General features: G+C 44.1%; 1 protein-coding gene across 2 annotated transcripts in view; it reads left to right on the top strand.

Moving 5' to 3' along the window:
- Window positions 1–14407, top strand: part of PHF1 (PHD finger protein 1) — a 73525-nt gene that overhangs the window by 24637 nt on the left and 34481 nt on the right. For both annotated transcript variants that reach the window (XM_089656464.1, XM_089656465.1), the window contains 2 exons: window positions 11791–11981; window positions 14256–14337. In XM_089656464.1, coding sequence (XP_089512590.1) covers window positions 11808–11981; window positions 14256–14337 — 256 coding nt within the window. In that variant the 5' untranslated portion in view covers window positions 11791–11807. The remainder of the gene's footprint in view (window positions 1–11790; window positions 11982–14255; window positions 14338–14407) is intronic.

The raw sequence follows: 14407 nt of genomic DNA, 5'->3' as shown, positions 1-14407 counted from the left end.
ATGCACTACTTTTGGAAACGCACTGCAGCCGGATTGCATGATACTTTTGTACCATGTGATCCAGTACAGGCAAACGCACTGCGTTTTCGACCCGCATTTGGGGTGTCATTAACGTTGACACCTACTGCAGATCACAACTGCATTTCTTCTTGTTCGTGGCGCGGGGACCTGCATCACGTTCTGCATTGCTCTCGTCAATGAGGGAGAGAAGCCTGCAAGTGGCCGAACCATAAAGAGCGCAATACATACACGCAGGTGAGTGCTTTCTTTGTACATTTTAGCGATCCTGTCACTGAGGCATTTTTTTTTTCCAGCGATAGGATCTCTACTGTGACATGGGCTTTAGGAAAGTACAGCTGTCAACAAATGCCTACATGGTCCTGTGTTGGACTATGAAGCATTTTAGTATACCCTGTGCGCTCCCAGCACACATGTCCAGTACTCACGGAAAGGTCCCGATCGACGGCGAATCATGGCGGTCACATGACCCCGAAACCCCCGCCCCACCTCCCGGCTTCTGAAACCCTTAAAGGGCCGGGAGGCAACAGCGCCAAGGGGTTAAAGGCTCACTTTTTAAAAATAACAAACGTCTTCTAACCTGCTCTGTTTAATGGTTTTGCACAGAGCAGCCCCAAGCTTCCTCTTCTTGGGTTTCCCGCCGGTGCTGCTGGTCCCTCACCCCGGCTGAGTTCCCCCATAGCAAGCTGCTTGCTATGGAAGCACGTGTGCGTGCTCGCTCCTGAGTCAGCTCTGTGTGTCCATTGACACATAGAGCGGGGCTCAGCCCTGCCCCCCCCCCCCCACTCTCTCCTCATTGGCTGTGATTGACAGCAGCAGGAGCCAAAGACAAAGTGCACAGTCTTAACCTCTTAGCGCCGGCGCCTCCCGGCCCTTTAAGAGTTTCAGAAGGCGGGCGGGGTTTTAGGGTCATGTGACTCGCCGTCATGGCGGTCACATGATCGTAAAAGGTCCCGATCGCAAGGGGAGATCGGGACCTTTCCGTGAGCCACGGACAAGTGCTGGGAGCGTGCAGGAACGCGCTCTCGGCACATATGTATTTTTTAATGGCATGCAAATATGCGGCCGATCAGCGTCAAGGCCCAGAAAAATAAGAATATTGTGCAAAAGTTCATTTATTTCAGTAATGCAACTTAAAAGGTGAAACTAATATATGAGATAGACTCATTACATGCAAAGCAAGATAGTTCAAGCCGTGATTTGTCATCATTGTGATGATTATGGCTTACAGCTCATGAAAACCCCAAATCCACAATATCAGAAAATTAGAATATTCCATGCAATCAATAAAACAAGGATTGTACATAGAACAATATCAGACCTCTGAAAAGTAGAAGCATGCATATGTACTCAGTACTTGGTTTGGGCCCCTTTTGCAGCAATTACTGCCTCAATGCGATGTGGCATGGAAGCTATCAGCCTGTGGCACTGCTGAGGTGTTATGGAAGACCAGGATGCTTCAATAGCGGCCTTCAGCTCTTCTGCATTGTTCGGTCTCATGTCTCTCATCTTTCTCTTGGCAATGCCCCATAGTTTCTCTCTGGGGTTCAGGTCAGGCGAGTTTGCTGGCCAATCAAGCACACTGTAGTAGTAGTTGATCACATTCAACTGGACTTGTTCTGTAACGTTGAAGAAGTTTGCAGCTGATCCAAGTGACTTTTTCAGTTTCCTGACACTCAGAATGGAAGGAATGGCTCAGATATGGTATGAACATATGAACAAGTCCAGTTGAATGCAATTAAACACTACTAAATAAAAAGAACATTATGAGGGCTGTCATGAAAAGGGGATTTTTTCCTGATCATTTCCTGATTGTACAGTACAGGACTTCTTGACGATTTTAGTCCTCATGCACACTGGACATTTTTACAGCGGTTGTTTTTGGCTTTTGGCGTTTTTTTTCTATAGCCAGTAAACTCCCCAGCATGTAATCCTATATGTCCATGCATACAAAGGCTTTAATCAGCGTTTCTTGGCTGGAAAAATGCTCTAACGCTGAAAACCGCTTCAGACCAGCGTTTTTGGGCTTTTTTTTAGCAAAAATTTTATTTTTTTGTGTAAAAAGCGCAAACGCGGATGCAAAAATGCTGAAAAACTTGCGTTTTTAACACAACTTTACACAGCTAACACTACCAGCATTATTAAAACTCCCCGTGTGCAGGGAGCCTTAGTCCTCATGCACACGGGATGTTTTTACAGCCATTAAACTTCCCAGCATGTTATCCTATGTGTCCATGTACTCATAGGCTTTAACCAGCGTTTTTTGGCAAGGGAGTTTTTTGGCTGGAAAAAACCCCCAGAACTAGTGGGTTTCTATTTTATTATCTATTTTCTTTTTTAGCTGTAAAAACTCTCTAACGCAGTAAAATGCGGCAAACCCAGTGTTTTGGGGCATTTTTTTTTTAGCAAAAATGTAATTTATTTTTTGTGGAAAAAAAACACTAAAAAATGCAAATGCAGAAAAATACAGAAAAACGTGGCTACACGCTAATGCAAAAATGCTGAAAAACTTTACACAGCTAACGCTACCAGCGTTATTAACACTCCCAGTGTGCATGGAGCCTTACAACTGGGTTATATGTAGCTACCTTCAGGTGATTGGACACTGGCAAAAAAGCGGCTGGGACATTCCCTCATATAACCCCTCCTACTCCCAGCTAGCCTCCATTTATTGCTAGATTCTTTAGGTGATGGACCTCTACTGAGAGAAGCTTACCATTAATGGAGTTTTTTTCAACACTTGGCTGCACCATAGCCACTCCAGCTTTCCAGATCTGTTGTCTCCATGGCAGAACCTTGGGGGAATGTACCCAGACACCACCAAATAGAGGATGCAGGACCAGCCTGTAATGTTGTTGCAGCATTGGACCCTGCTGTAGGTGCTCCCCGCCGAATGTAAGCCAGCGTGTGAAATTAGCTGCAGGGTTTTCTACAGGTCCACAGCTGTAGAAGGGGTTAAGTCCCCTCATCCCTGCGGCTGAATGGTGAGTCAGGGTTTATTGGAAGTTTATTTATTGGAAGGTACCCTTGTGGGTTTTTTTGGGGGGAGAGTATTCTGGCACCAGTAACCCTGTCCGTCATTCACATTTCGGGCATGGAAATCCAGCAGGCAAACTTTCTCAGTTGTCAGTGTCTGTATCTGGGAGAATGGAAGGTTTTTCATGCCCTTTGGCATAGGTGGTGGACACTGAGTTTCCATCTACCAGCATTCAGATTTACCAGCAAACTGGATAAGTTTGTCGCCAGGTCCAGGGATTCTTGGGAATTCACTGTGGATGCTCTGGTGACTCCGTGGGGTCAGTTCAGCCTGATCAAGGCTTTTTTGCCCCTCCAAATTCTCCTTGCCTGCTTCACAGGATCGAGATGGAAGGCAATTCTCAATGCTCCAAATTGCCTCAGGAGAACCTGGTGCTTAGACATACTCAGATGCTCCAGGCTAAGTAGTTGACTTTTCTCAGTCTACTATCACGCCTGAAAGTCTTTGCTTGTGGCAAGGCAAGAAAATTCCATCCTAAAAAGTACTCATTTGGACATATTCTGTCCTTCCTCCAATCTAGTCTAGTCTGGACCAACATCTGGCATTGAGTACCATCAAGGACCTCTCACTCTCTAGTTAAGGCCTTTGTTTTGGTTGTAGCTCACGTCTCTCCTACTATCTGGCCTCCTGTGTCCCCTGTGATCCTATTCTGTTTTTTTCGGCTCTACAAAAACTGCCTTTCAAACCTATTAGTAATACTCCCTTGTCAGACCTTTCTGGTTGCCATCACATCTTCATGGAGAGTTTCTGAATTGGCAGTCTTATACTGTAAGGAGTTTTTGTTAGTGTTGCATGAGGACAAGGTTGTTTTGAGGCCTTAGACCTTCCTCCCTAAGATGGTCTCTGCTTTCCACCTCAACCAGCCTATTGACCTTCTTTCCTTATGTCCTGCTTCAAAGCATCCTATGGAAATTTGTCTGCACAGTCTTGACATTGTGCATGCTCTGAGAGTTTGCCTCTCGGCTACTACTTTGTTTCAGAAAGCAATTCCCTCGTTCTGCTTCCTGAAGGCTTACGCAAGGTTCTCCCTTTATCTTGTTCCAGCATTGCAAAGTGGATTAAACAGATTATTGTCAACACCTATAGCCTGAAGGATTGGGTGCCTCCCTTCCCAGCCAGGGCACATTCTACCAGACCTGGTAGTGCTTTATGGGCTTTTCAGCCCCAGGCTTCTGTTTCCTAGATTTGCAAGGCTGCCACCTAGACTTCTGTTCACGTTTGTTACGTTTTACCAGGTGGATATTCAAGTTTGTTTTTATTCCGGTTTTCGGCATAAGGTGCTACAGGCTGCTCTCTTGGTCTTTGAGCCTTCTTGAACCGTTTAGATGTCATGTGGGCATGTTGGCTTTGTTGCCATGTTACCCACCCCTCTGTTGGATTACCATTGGACTTCCCAGTTGTATGGATTTAAAGAGACCCGTGTCCTGTACGATCAGGAACATAGCAGTGACTCTTAAAGGTCCCCCCGCTGACTCCATGATTCTCCCTTCTCCAGTAATTCTCCACTGCTCCTTCCTTCATTATGTGAGCTGATGTCAGACACAAGGTCACTTGCTCCACCGTACCTGAAACTACCAGCAATTCTAAACCAGCTAAATTAGAGAAATCCTTAGAGCAGTGGTTCTCAACCTTCCTAATGCCGTGACCCTTTAATACAGTTCCTCATGTTGTGGTGACCCCCAATCATAAAATGATTTACCCAGTAATTATAATTCATGAAGTGTTGTTTTACCTCCAATACTGCTGCTTTCAACACAGTAGCTGCTTTCAACAGAGTAGCTGCTTTCAACACAGTAGCTGCTTTCAACACAGTAGCTGCTTTCTACACAGTAGCTGCTTTCTACACAGTAGCTGCTCTTTACACATCGGAAAAATGTGTTTTCTGATGGTCTTAGGGGACCCCTGTGAAATGGTCATTCGACCCCCAAAGGGGTCGCGACCCACAGGTTGAGAACCACTGCCTTAGAGGATCTTTTTCACAAACACTATCCATTTTCCCCGAAAGCCCTGCACCTTATTGTACCTTGTGACAGGATCACCATACTGCAGAGAACAATTCTCATCTGATTCCACTTGTTGCTCCCTTTCTGGTTGGAGAAGCGAGAGATCCTGTAGCTTTTCCATTAGCAAGAGAATGATGCCTGGCTTATCTGAACAGCGAGGGAGTGACACCACGAAACAGACAAGTATTTTCCTCTGATCTTTGAAGTATTCTCCTCGGCCTTTTCAAGCAGTCCTGTTACAGATATGTTATCACAAGTGAAAGGATGGCAATGTATCATGGCCCTAGGAGATGCAGTATGAAATTGTGACAAATCCTATCACCATGGTACGGTCAAGCTAGCTCATGTCAGATACCTTAAAGAAATATATTATATGCAGTTGCTCAGAAAGTCGTATTTTGCTCTTTGTACACCATATACGCTACATGGGCAAATGTTTTTGGATACCTGACCATCACACCTATATGAGCCTATTGGAAATCCCATTCCAAAATCAGGTGCAAAAATCATGCACATGGTCATGCGATCTCCATTGACAAACATGGAAGCATACAAAGACATTTTAGACAGTTGTGCACTTCCAATGTTGTGGTTACAGTTTGGGGAAGGCCCAGTTCCAGCAGCCTGTGTCCTAGATTGTAAGCTCGAAAGAGTAGGGCCCTCTAACCCCTCGTGTGCTGTTTGTAGTTGCTGTACTGTGCCATGTATTGTCCACCCCTCTATTGTACAGCGCTGAGCAAACCCTTCGGCGCTATATAAACTCGATGTAATGTAATGTAATGTGCACAAAGCCAGCTCCATAAAGACATGTTTTAATGGAGATAGGTCCCACAGAAGCACTCTACAAACTTGTGGAAACTCTTCCGAGAAGAGTGGCGGCTGTTATAGATGCAAATGGGAGGGGAAGGGGGCAACTCGATAATGTTCATGGTTTTGAAATAGCCATGTATTGTATCTAGTCATTAATATCAGACATTCGAATTAAGTGCTCTCATTCAGTGCCACTTTAACCTCCCTAGTGGTCTGATTATGTCATTATTTCTGTGCTCAAAGCGGTACATTTTTTTGCATGGAAATATGTCGTTTTTTATTGTAGGCCTGTAAGTTTAGGAATAACTCACTGAAATCTGTCCGAACAAGATTCTAGTAAACATCCCGGGTATGATAAAATTTGAAACACGAAATCATAAATTATATTTTAATAAATAATCATAAAAAATAATAATATAATAATAAATTTAACTGAATAATATAATCAAACAAAAAACACTGAAATTTGAAATAGAGCGCCAAGTTCGCACATCGCTGAGCTCAGTCGCAGAATCGTTTTCAGTGTCTGATGACGAATTTCCCCCACGAATCATTATCACTCAATTCTGCAAGTGGTTCTGATTTACTATCGCTGTTCTCTAGCCGGTCTAAAACCGCTTTTGTCCTAAAGGGACGCTTTTTGGACGCCATGGACACTTCTCAGTTTCCAGGCAGAAAGAACAGTAAAAATGCAGGCAGGGCGCCGGACAAAGCACTCGGGACAAAATGTATGTGAAATGGTTTGATACAGGAATGGAATACTATGTGATTTTAGTGTATTTAGTGAATGTCACTTTTTGACATTTTCAAATTTCCCGCCGATTCCGTCCCCCATACGTCCCGACGTCGCAGGGAACGGAACCTGGAAGACAGATGCCTGCAGGAGGGACATCGTGGGAGCGCAGGACAAGGTAAGTGCAGAAGGGATCCCGGAGAAACGCTGCAAGGTATTCCTGAGTGTAGCTCGGGTTTACCACTTGTGGTGCTGAAACTTTACCCCGGGCTACACTCGGGAATACCGCCAGGGGGGTTACCTGAATCATAGGCCCCTGGGCAAATTAATCCACTGGGGCCCCAACCAGGGAGATGGTGACCTGTGGCATACTTAGCATGCAAACAGTGGGTGTGCCTAAATTATTCTGCATATTGGGCATGGCTTTTTAGCCTGATTTTTAAAAATGTTTTATTTTTTATTACAATTTAAAACGTTTTTTTTCACATTTTTTTCACAATGCTGTTTGCTGAGATATCAAACAGACCCCTGAAGTTTCACTTTTGAGACTGAGAAAGGGACAGAGGACAGATTCCCCAGTTCCTTTCTGCAGCCTCAGCTGCACTGCAGATGAATGAACAGGAGATGGAGGCTCCTGTTCTTTTATTTTATTTGTTATTTATTTCAGGTACTTATATAGCGCCATCAATTTACGCAGCACTGTACATATTTATTGTACGTTCTCAACATTATAAACTGAAGCATAGTAAACACAGTTCATTATGCTTTAGTTATGAATGAACACAGTAAGTGATCGGTACAGAACAATCGTTTAGAAATGAAAGAGGCCAGTAAATGACATATTTACTTGCCTCTTCTCCTGAAGATCCCCCTGTGTGCCTGTAACTGCTGGGGGAAGAGGAGAGGAGGGAAGCTAGCAGCGCTGGGGAGGGGGGTCCCGGGCAGAGGGATAATTCAGTAGTACACAGGAGGGGGTGATGAGTGCAGTAGGAGGAGGAAATGACTGGAACCAATTGTTTGTGGCTCTCCCTGCAGCAGCTGAAAGCTAGCGGGAGGGAGGAGGAGATTCTGACTTTCAGCAGCTGCAGTGGGAGCCACACAGAAGATCGGTTCCAGTTATTTCCACTTCCCACCATGCTGATCACCCGCTCTGTACACATGTTATTCCCCCTGCTGGGAGGAGGGAACTGCAAAGGCCCCCATGCACCCGGGGCCCCTGGGCAGTGACCAGGGATGCCCGTGCAATAGGACGACCATGCTTTCATCGTTATCTTTCAGAATTTGCACAAACACTTTGCTGTCAAATTGCAGAGGGCTTCTGTGTTTGCTCACCGTGTATGCGGCCCTACAGTGCCACCTTTGTGGCTTACCAGATTATGATTTAAAAACATTTTTTATTCTATTAAAAAAACAACAACTTTGTAATATATGCAATCTGCCAACTTTACACATTAGCAGCTATTGCTGCTGGCAAACGAGCCTCAACTTCACTGGATGCTCATGCTATAGAAGGTCATTTGTGCTTCAGGTATTTATGTAGTGGTATTGGAGTAACGTTTTTTTATTGCTTTGTAAAATCTCATCAATAACCGTGAAACAAGCTGTAGCTCTAGGCTAGTCCACATTTTTTTCTTCAGTCACACCGAAATTAATGTTCTCTTCAGTTTCCATGACTGACGACTAGAAACTTTATGGGTGACCCCTAAGATAAGCCTTAAGTCTTGCTGCAACCCATATGGAAGAAAAATATTATATATATATATACACTACATGTTGAAAAGCATTTTTTATATATTACAAAATATATGAAAAATATTTTTTAAAAACTATATATTTTTTTTTAATATATCCTTCAGATTTTTTTTAACATAAAAAAGTAATTTTATCATATATTTTTACATATATTTGTAAATGCATTCCAAAAATGTAGATTGTATTTTTAAAGACATACAATATATTTGAAATGTATGTTAAAAATATTTTTCATATATTTTGTAATAAAAACGCATTTCAACATGCAGTATATATATATATATATAGAGATATATTTTGAAATATATTGAATATGGCCAAAATTGTAGCATTTCACATATATGTCAATATATTCGGGAAGAATATTTTAAAAATATATTTCAAATATATTTTTCTGCCATGTGGGAATGCCTCCAAAATTCTCAGTAGAAGTAGAAGGGGAAAGTTTGGAGTTTAGGTGATACTCTTTATTGTCTAACTTAAAGTGGACTTTTGCTCCCAGAAATGTCTTTACTTCCACGTGCTCCCCGCTCTGAAAAACAATTGACTTTTTTCCCATTTGTTTACAATTTCATTTTTATTATTTTTCATCTGGCCCCGCCTCCATGCCTACGCAAGAATGACATGTTCCTGCTCCCGCAGCCTCCTTATTTTTTAAAGATGTAAGATTTTGGGATAACAAGACTAAGGAGAAAAGATATTGTCTGGTCTGCCAAATTTTTTTTATTGACCTGACTTAATTTAATAGTATCTCAATAGAGTCCTCCCGCGCTCTAAATACCTAATCTATGTATAAAGCTGCTAACACCTTACCATGTACCAAATGGAACAATGCTAAGTGAAAAATAATTGGTGCTGCGCTAATAATAAATATATATAAAATGAGAGAGTAAGCATATGAGCGCTATCAAGAATGTATAATAGCAGCTAGAACACAAAAGGTAACCAAACAACACCTTCAATATAACATATAAAACAACAAAGTGCAGCGCTAAAGTCAAATCGATAAAAATGCAAAGTTCCTGTCACTAATAGCGACAATGAAATAATTCCAAAGATGACATAGAGTCCACATGAAGATCAGATGTGATCGTGAAACATATGCGTGGGGGACTTGATCCGAAGTAGTGATAAAAAGTGAATAGATAAATAAATTGCGCACTCACCAGAGGTGCGTAAATGATACGCCTTATAGATATGCCTGTCTCATCAGGTGTGTGCTGGGTCATCAATAAGGTCATGATCATCTATGGTTACGGGTCACGTCTCAGGTATGGCACTCAGGTGTATAGCACATTGGAAGGTCCCTTAAAGGTGCAGCTTCTGCAGGTGAAGGCTCTCAGTGAAGAGAGCACAATAAGGGACACCATATAGCGTGATACCGTAGGAACAATTTTATTCACAAATAGGTGCATACACGTGTGCATAAGAAACAAAAATCACTGACCATATAAAATTCAGGATGGCCACCAGCGGTGGTAGAACGTCCAGCTACTGTAGCCCCCCCGACGCGTTTCCAGCAAAGCTCATCATCAAAGGGTGGTGAAATGGTCAAATAATATAGCCAGGAAAAATAATCCTCACAATATAAATATAAAATAAAATCAGAAAACTGAATGTAGAATCGAATACACATGAAAATTTTATATATATTTATTATTAGTGCAGCACCAATTATTTTTTACTTACTTTAATAATAGGTCAGTCCAAATGACGCAAAGTGGTTTAAAGAAAATGTATGAGGCAGGGGCGGACTGACAACTCATGGGGCCCCCGGGCAATAGGGGATCATGGGGCCCCTGTGTCCTTGCTCAAACTCAAAAAAGCCTATGAAAAAGGTACCAGGGGCATCTCATGGAGCCCCCTACTGACCCCGGGCCCTCGGGCAGTGCCCGAGTTCCAAGTGGTCAGTCCACCCCTGGTATGAGGATGTATATATGGAAGCTGCCATTGCTGATTTTGTTTTAAGGTGCAATCTCCAGGGCTGTTATTTTCAGTGCCAGGATAATGTCATCAAGCGCTCAGGGCAAAGATGCCAAACTGCGCCCCCCTATTCACGATGTGCAAGCTTAGGGGATCCTAAACCCACTAGTCACTTGCTTGTCAAAATCACTGTGCAGCTCAGTTTTAACACTGGGCACATGCTTGTGTTGAGAGTTCTCTCCTATCTTTCCAGCTCTCTCCTCCACTCACAGCTCTCTCCTGGACACGTGCGCTCGGCGGTGCAGGCTATACTGTCTTTCCAGGGAGTTCTACAAAGACTCTGTGGAGTATGTAGTGATATAAAACACCTTGCTAGGAGGTGTACCTTTATTGGAAAGGATGATGCATAACAAGTGAAAATATAAAAGCACAAGCCTGTGGATTTAAAAAGCCTGGTTCCAGACGAACGGCCTGTACGCTCAGATGGGAGCTGTGGAGGAGAGAAGCAGGGACCACGGGTGACGTCACCGTGCTGTCCGGGAGACTGAGGGGAGGAACCCACGCTGTAGCCGCAGGCTGGGAGTGAAGGCCGGTTACCAGGACAACATGTTTTGCACGCATGCGCTTTTTCAAGTCCCCCTCCCCCTTTCTGCTAGTGCATCTCCTGTGTGTCTGTGAACACCGCCACCTGCTTGTTAATACAAGAGCACTACACTGGCAGGAAGGAGGAGGGAGAGTGAGAACACAGCCTGCACAACCTCCCGGCTCTCTCCTCCTCTCTACTCCCAGTGATGGGCTGCCCTTGTCACTACTCTTGTCAGCCTTGTAACAGAAGGAAGGTGTCCTCATCCCTGCAATAAACCATTGTGCTCAGGGCAGCTTCCCCTCCTGCCCACCCCTTCTCCTGGTCCTGGTTATTTTGAATGTGGCTGTTCCTGGTCAGTGATTCACTACATGCTTAAGCCAAGATCAAGATGGTAGCCACAAAGGCTGTATCTTTTACAAACCAGACAACATTGCCAGGTCCTATTTATCTTTCCAGGTTCACTTTAACAGATAATACTTCATTTTGGTCCTCATTTGTGTTGGTTCCTCTGATTTATAGTCATTTGGACTTATTCATTGCAGGAACCAGTTATATATAAACCAAATTTGACTTCTGAGATGTCCTACAGAAGGGTTCCAGTTGGTTGATATGGGTATTGCCCTCTACCAGGGGCGGACTGACCATATGGAAACTCGGGCACTGCCCGAGGGCCCGGAGTCAGTAGGGGGCCCCATGAGATGCCCTGGTTACCTTTTTCATAGGCTTTTTTAAGTTTGGGCAAGGACACAGGGGCCCCATGATCCCCCATTGCCCGGGGGCCCCATGAGTTGTCAGTCCGCCCCTGCCCTCTACACATTTTTGTTCCTCTTTGAGCTGCTTAATGAATTACTAGGTAGAGTATATCATTATTTATGTTCTTTCAGACATCCCTTATTTTATTTATTATCTTTATATTTTATTTCTACAGGTTCTTTTTAAAATGTGATGGAGGGAAGGGAGACCCCGACCCGACCCAGCCGTACCACTCCCGCCAGCCCCAGGGTCACCCCTGCTCTGGTGAAACGGCCACGTTTTCAGACACTGGCTCGCTTCTGGGAGGGTCAAGACGTTTTGGCTCGGTGGACAGACGGATTGCTGTACCTGGGCATTATAAAGAAGGTAAGGATCACTTTATATACCTTCCATAGGTTTCTGTTTGGATATTTCTCTTTATATTCCTTCCCACATACTCACATATTTTATGTAGTCTTATACAGTGTACCTTACTATATCATTACATTTGACTTTTATCATTTCAAAGCTTAGCTCCAGGTAGATATAAAAGATACAAGGATAAAGTTCACCCTTAGTAACATGTTACAGTACATGTTACTCCTATATTCAGGGTGTAATATGTTACTAAATCACCTGCCCGCACCGGACCCAATCCCCCATTGTGACAGCGAGTGGAGGATCCTCTCCCCTCACCCTCTGTCAAAACTGAAATACAGGGAGGCCATGCAGGGCTCCTCCCATACAGTTTCCTGTGAGTGAATAGACTACAAGTACTGCCCGCCATTGCAGCTGACGGCTTGTAGTTCTCAATGAACTACGAGGGCGCTGGTGAGTGGTCTTGGTTCATACATGTTCCTAGACATCAGTAACTGCCTGCCCATATGGGAGGTATTTACAGTCTGCAGGAGCCTGACATTGCACCCGCAAATTCCAGGTGCAATGTTATATAGGTTCCTAAGAAAGAAAATAACAAATGCACTTTTTTACTTTAAAAAAAAAAAGTGCATTTTTTTATTTTTTTTTTAAAGGTATACTTATCCTTTAATGAATCTCTGTAAAAATGAATGCATCATTAAAGTGGTTATAAAGGTTGTTTTTTTAAAATAACAAACATGTTATACTTACCTGTGTAATGTTTTTGCACAGAGCAGCCACGATCCTCCTCTTCTCGGGTCCCCCGCCAGTGCTTCTGGCCCCTCCCCCCCTGCTGAGTGCCCCCAGAGCAAGCTGCTTGCTCTGGGGGCACTCGTGTGTGCTCACTGCCGACCTGCTTCTTGTGTCTATGGGACACACAGTGCGTGGCTCAGTCCCACCCCACTGCTCCCTCCTCACTGGCTGCGATCAATTGCCATTGGCTTCCTGTGCTGTGTCTCAGTCAGTGAGGAGAGAGGGACCCGGGAGAGCCTCGGCTCTTGTGCACAATGTTGCATCATGCTTGGGTAAGTATTTGGGGGAGCTTCGGGGGACGCTGCACACTGAAGAGTACATAGAATGCATGAAGGTGAGAAAATCTTCAGCCTTTAAATACTTAAACCACTTGGGTAAGTATTTGTGGGAGCTTCAGGGGACGCTGCACACTGAAGAGTACATACAATGCATGAAGGTGAAAAAATCTTCAGCCTTGAAATACTTAAACCACTTTAAATATATATATATATATATATATATATCGAGCACTGTAAGTGGTTGAATTTGACTTGGCGTCAGCCTCTTGCAGACTCCTGTACAGCAGAGCTCAGTCTTGGGTAGAAATGGTCAGCACTAGCAGCCAGTCAGATGTGCTGCAGGGTTCATGTGCTAACAAAGGACCTGCTGATAGGAGGAGAGATCAGAGAGACCATCAGTCTGCTGCTTCTCTTTCAATGCCCAGTCATAACTTGGGAGAGGGACAGCAGCAGGGGCGGACTGACCATTTGGAAACTCAGGCACTGCCCGAGGGCCCGGGGTCATTAGGGGGCCCCATGAGATGCCCCTGGTACCTTTTTCATAGGCTTTTTTGAGTTTGGGCAAGGACACAGGGGCCCCATGATCCCCTATTGCCCAGGGGCCCCATGAGTTGTCAGTCCGCCCCTGGACAAGACCTCTAACTACAGCAGAGAAAATTCAGGTCTACTGTCCTGCTAGACCAGGGGTAGGCAACCTGCGGCTCTCCAGCTGTTGCAGGACTACAAGTTCCATCATGCCTCTGCAAGTCATAGCTGTAACTGTCAGTTTTGTAATGTTGCAATGCCTCATGGGAAATGTAGTTCCACAACAGCTAGCGAGCCGCAGGTTGCCTACCCCTGTGCTAGACGGATGCTGTGTGGCAGAACTGAGTATATTCCACAACTGAATGAAAAAAAAACCCAAATCCTTTGAAGAATTTCACAGCTCCTTTTTATATGTATTTTATCTGTGTATTTAGCTGTTTGCCTGGAGTTCAGCTGTAAGCCCTGTTATCAGAACTCATGTATCAAAGTGTCTTTCATAAGAACGTCTGCAATATTTTTACATAAACCAAATAGATTCAGATGTGCAGTGTAAAGTGACAGTTGCATGAACTGGGGAATACTGTCACCGCTTTGCTTGCCAACCTGCATTCTCAGCCTCTTCACCTCCTCCGGGTTTCATCTTCTCACTCACATCCCCTAAACTCCTGTCTATGTCACTCACTTACAGGTGGATAGTGCACAAGAGACGTGTCTGGTCCGCTTTGAAGATAACTCCCAGTTCTCCGTGTTGTGGAAGGACATCTTTCCTCGTAAGATCTTATATTCAGCTTTGATGACTGTAACTGTCATAATTAATAATTCATGGTGGAATTCCTGCCG

This window comes from Staurois parvus, unplaced genomic scaffold (genome assembly GCF_062004578.1).
Source record: "Staurois parvus isolate SC_StPar_1 unplaced genomic scaffold, SC_StPar_1.0 ptg000906l, whole genome shotgun sequence".
In the NCBI taxonomy this organism is placed as follows: domain Eukaryota; kingdom Metazoa; phylum Chordata; class Amphibia; order Anura; family Ranidae; genus Staurois; species Staurois parvus.
This window is presented reverse-complemented; position numbering and strand designations above follow the sequence as displayed.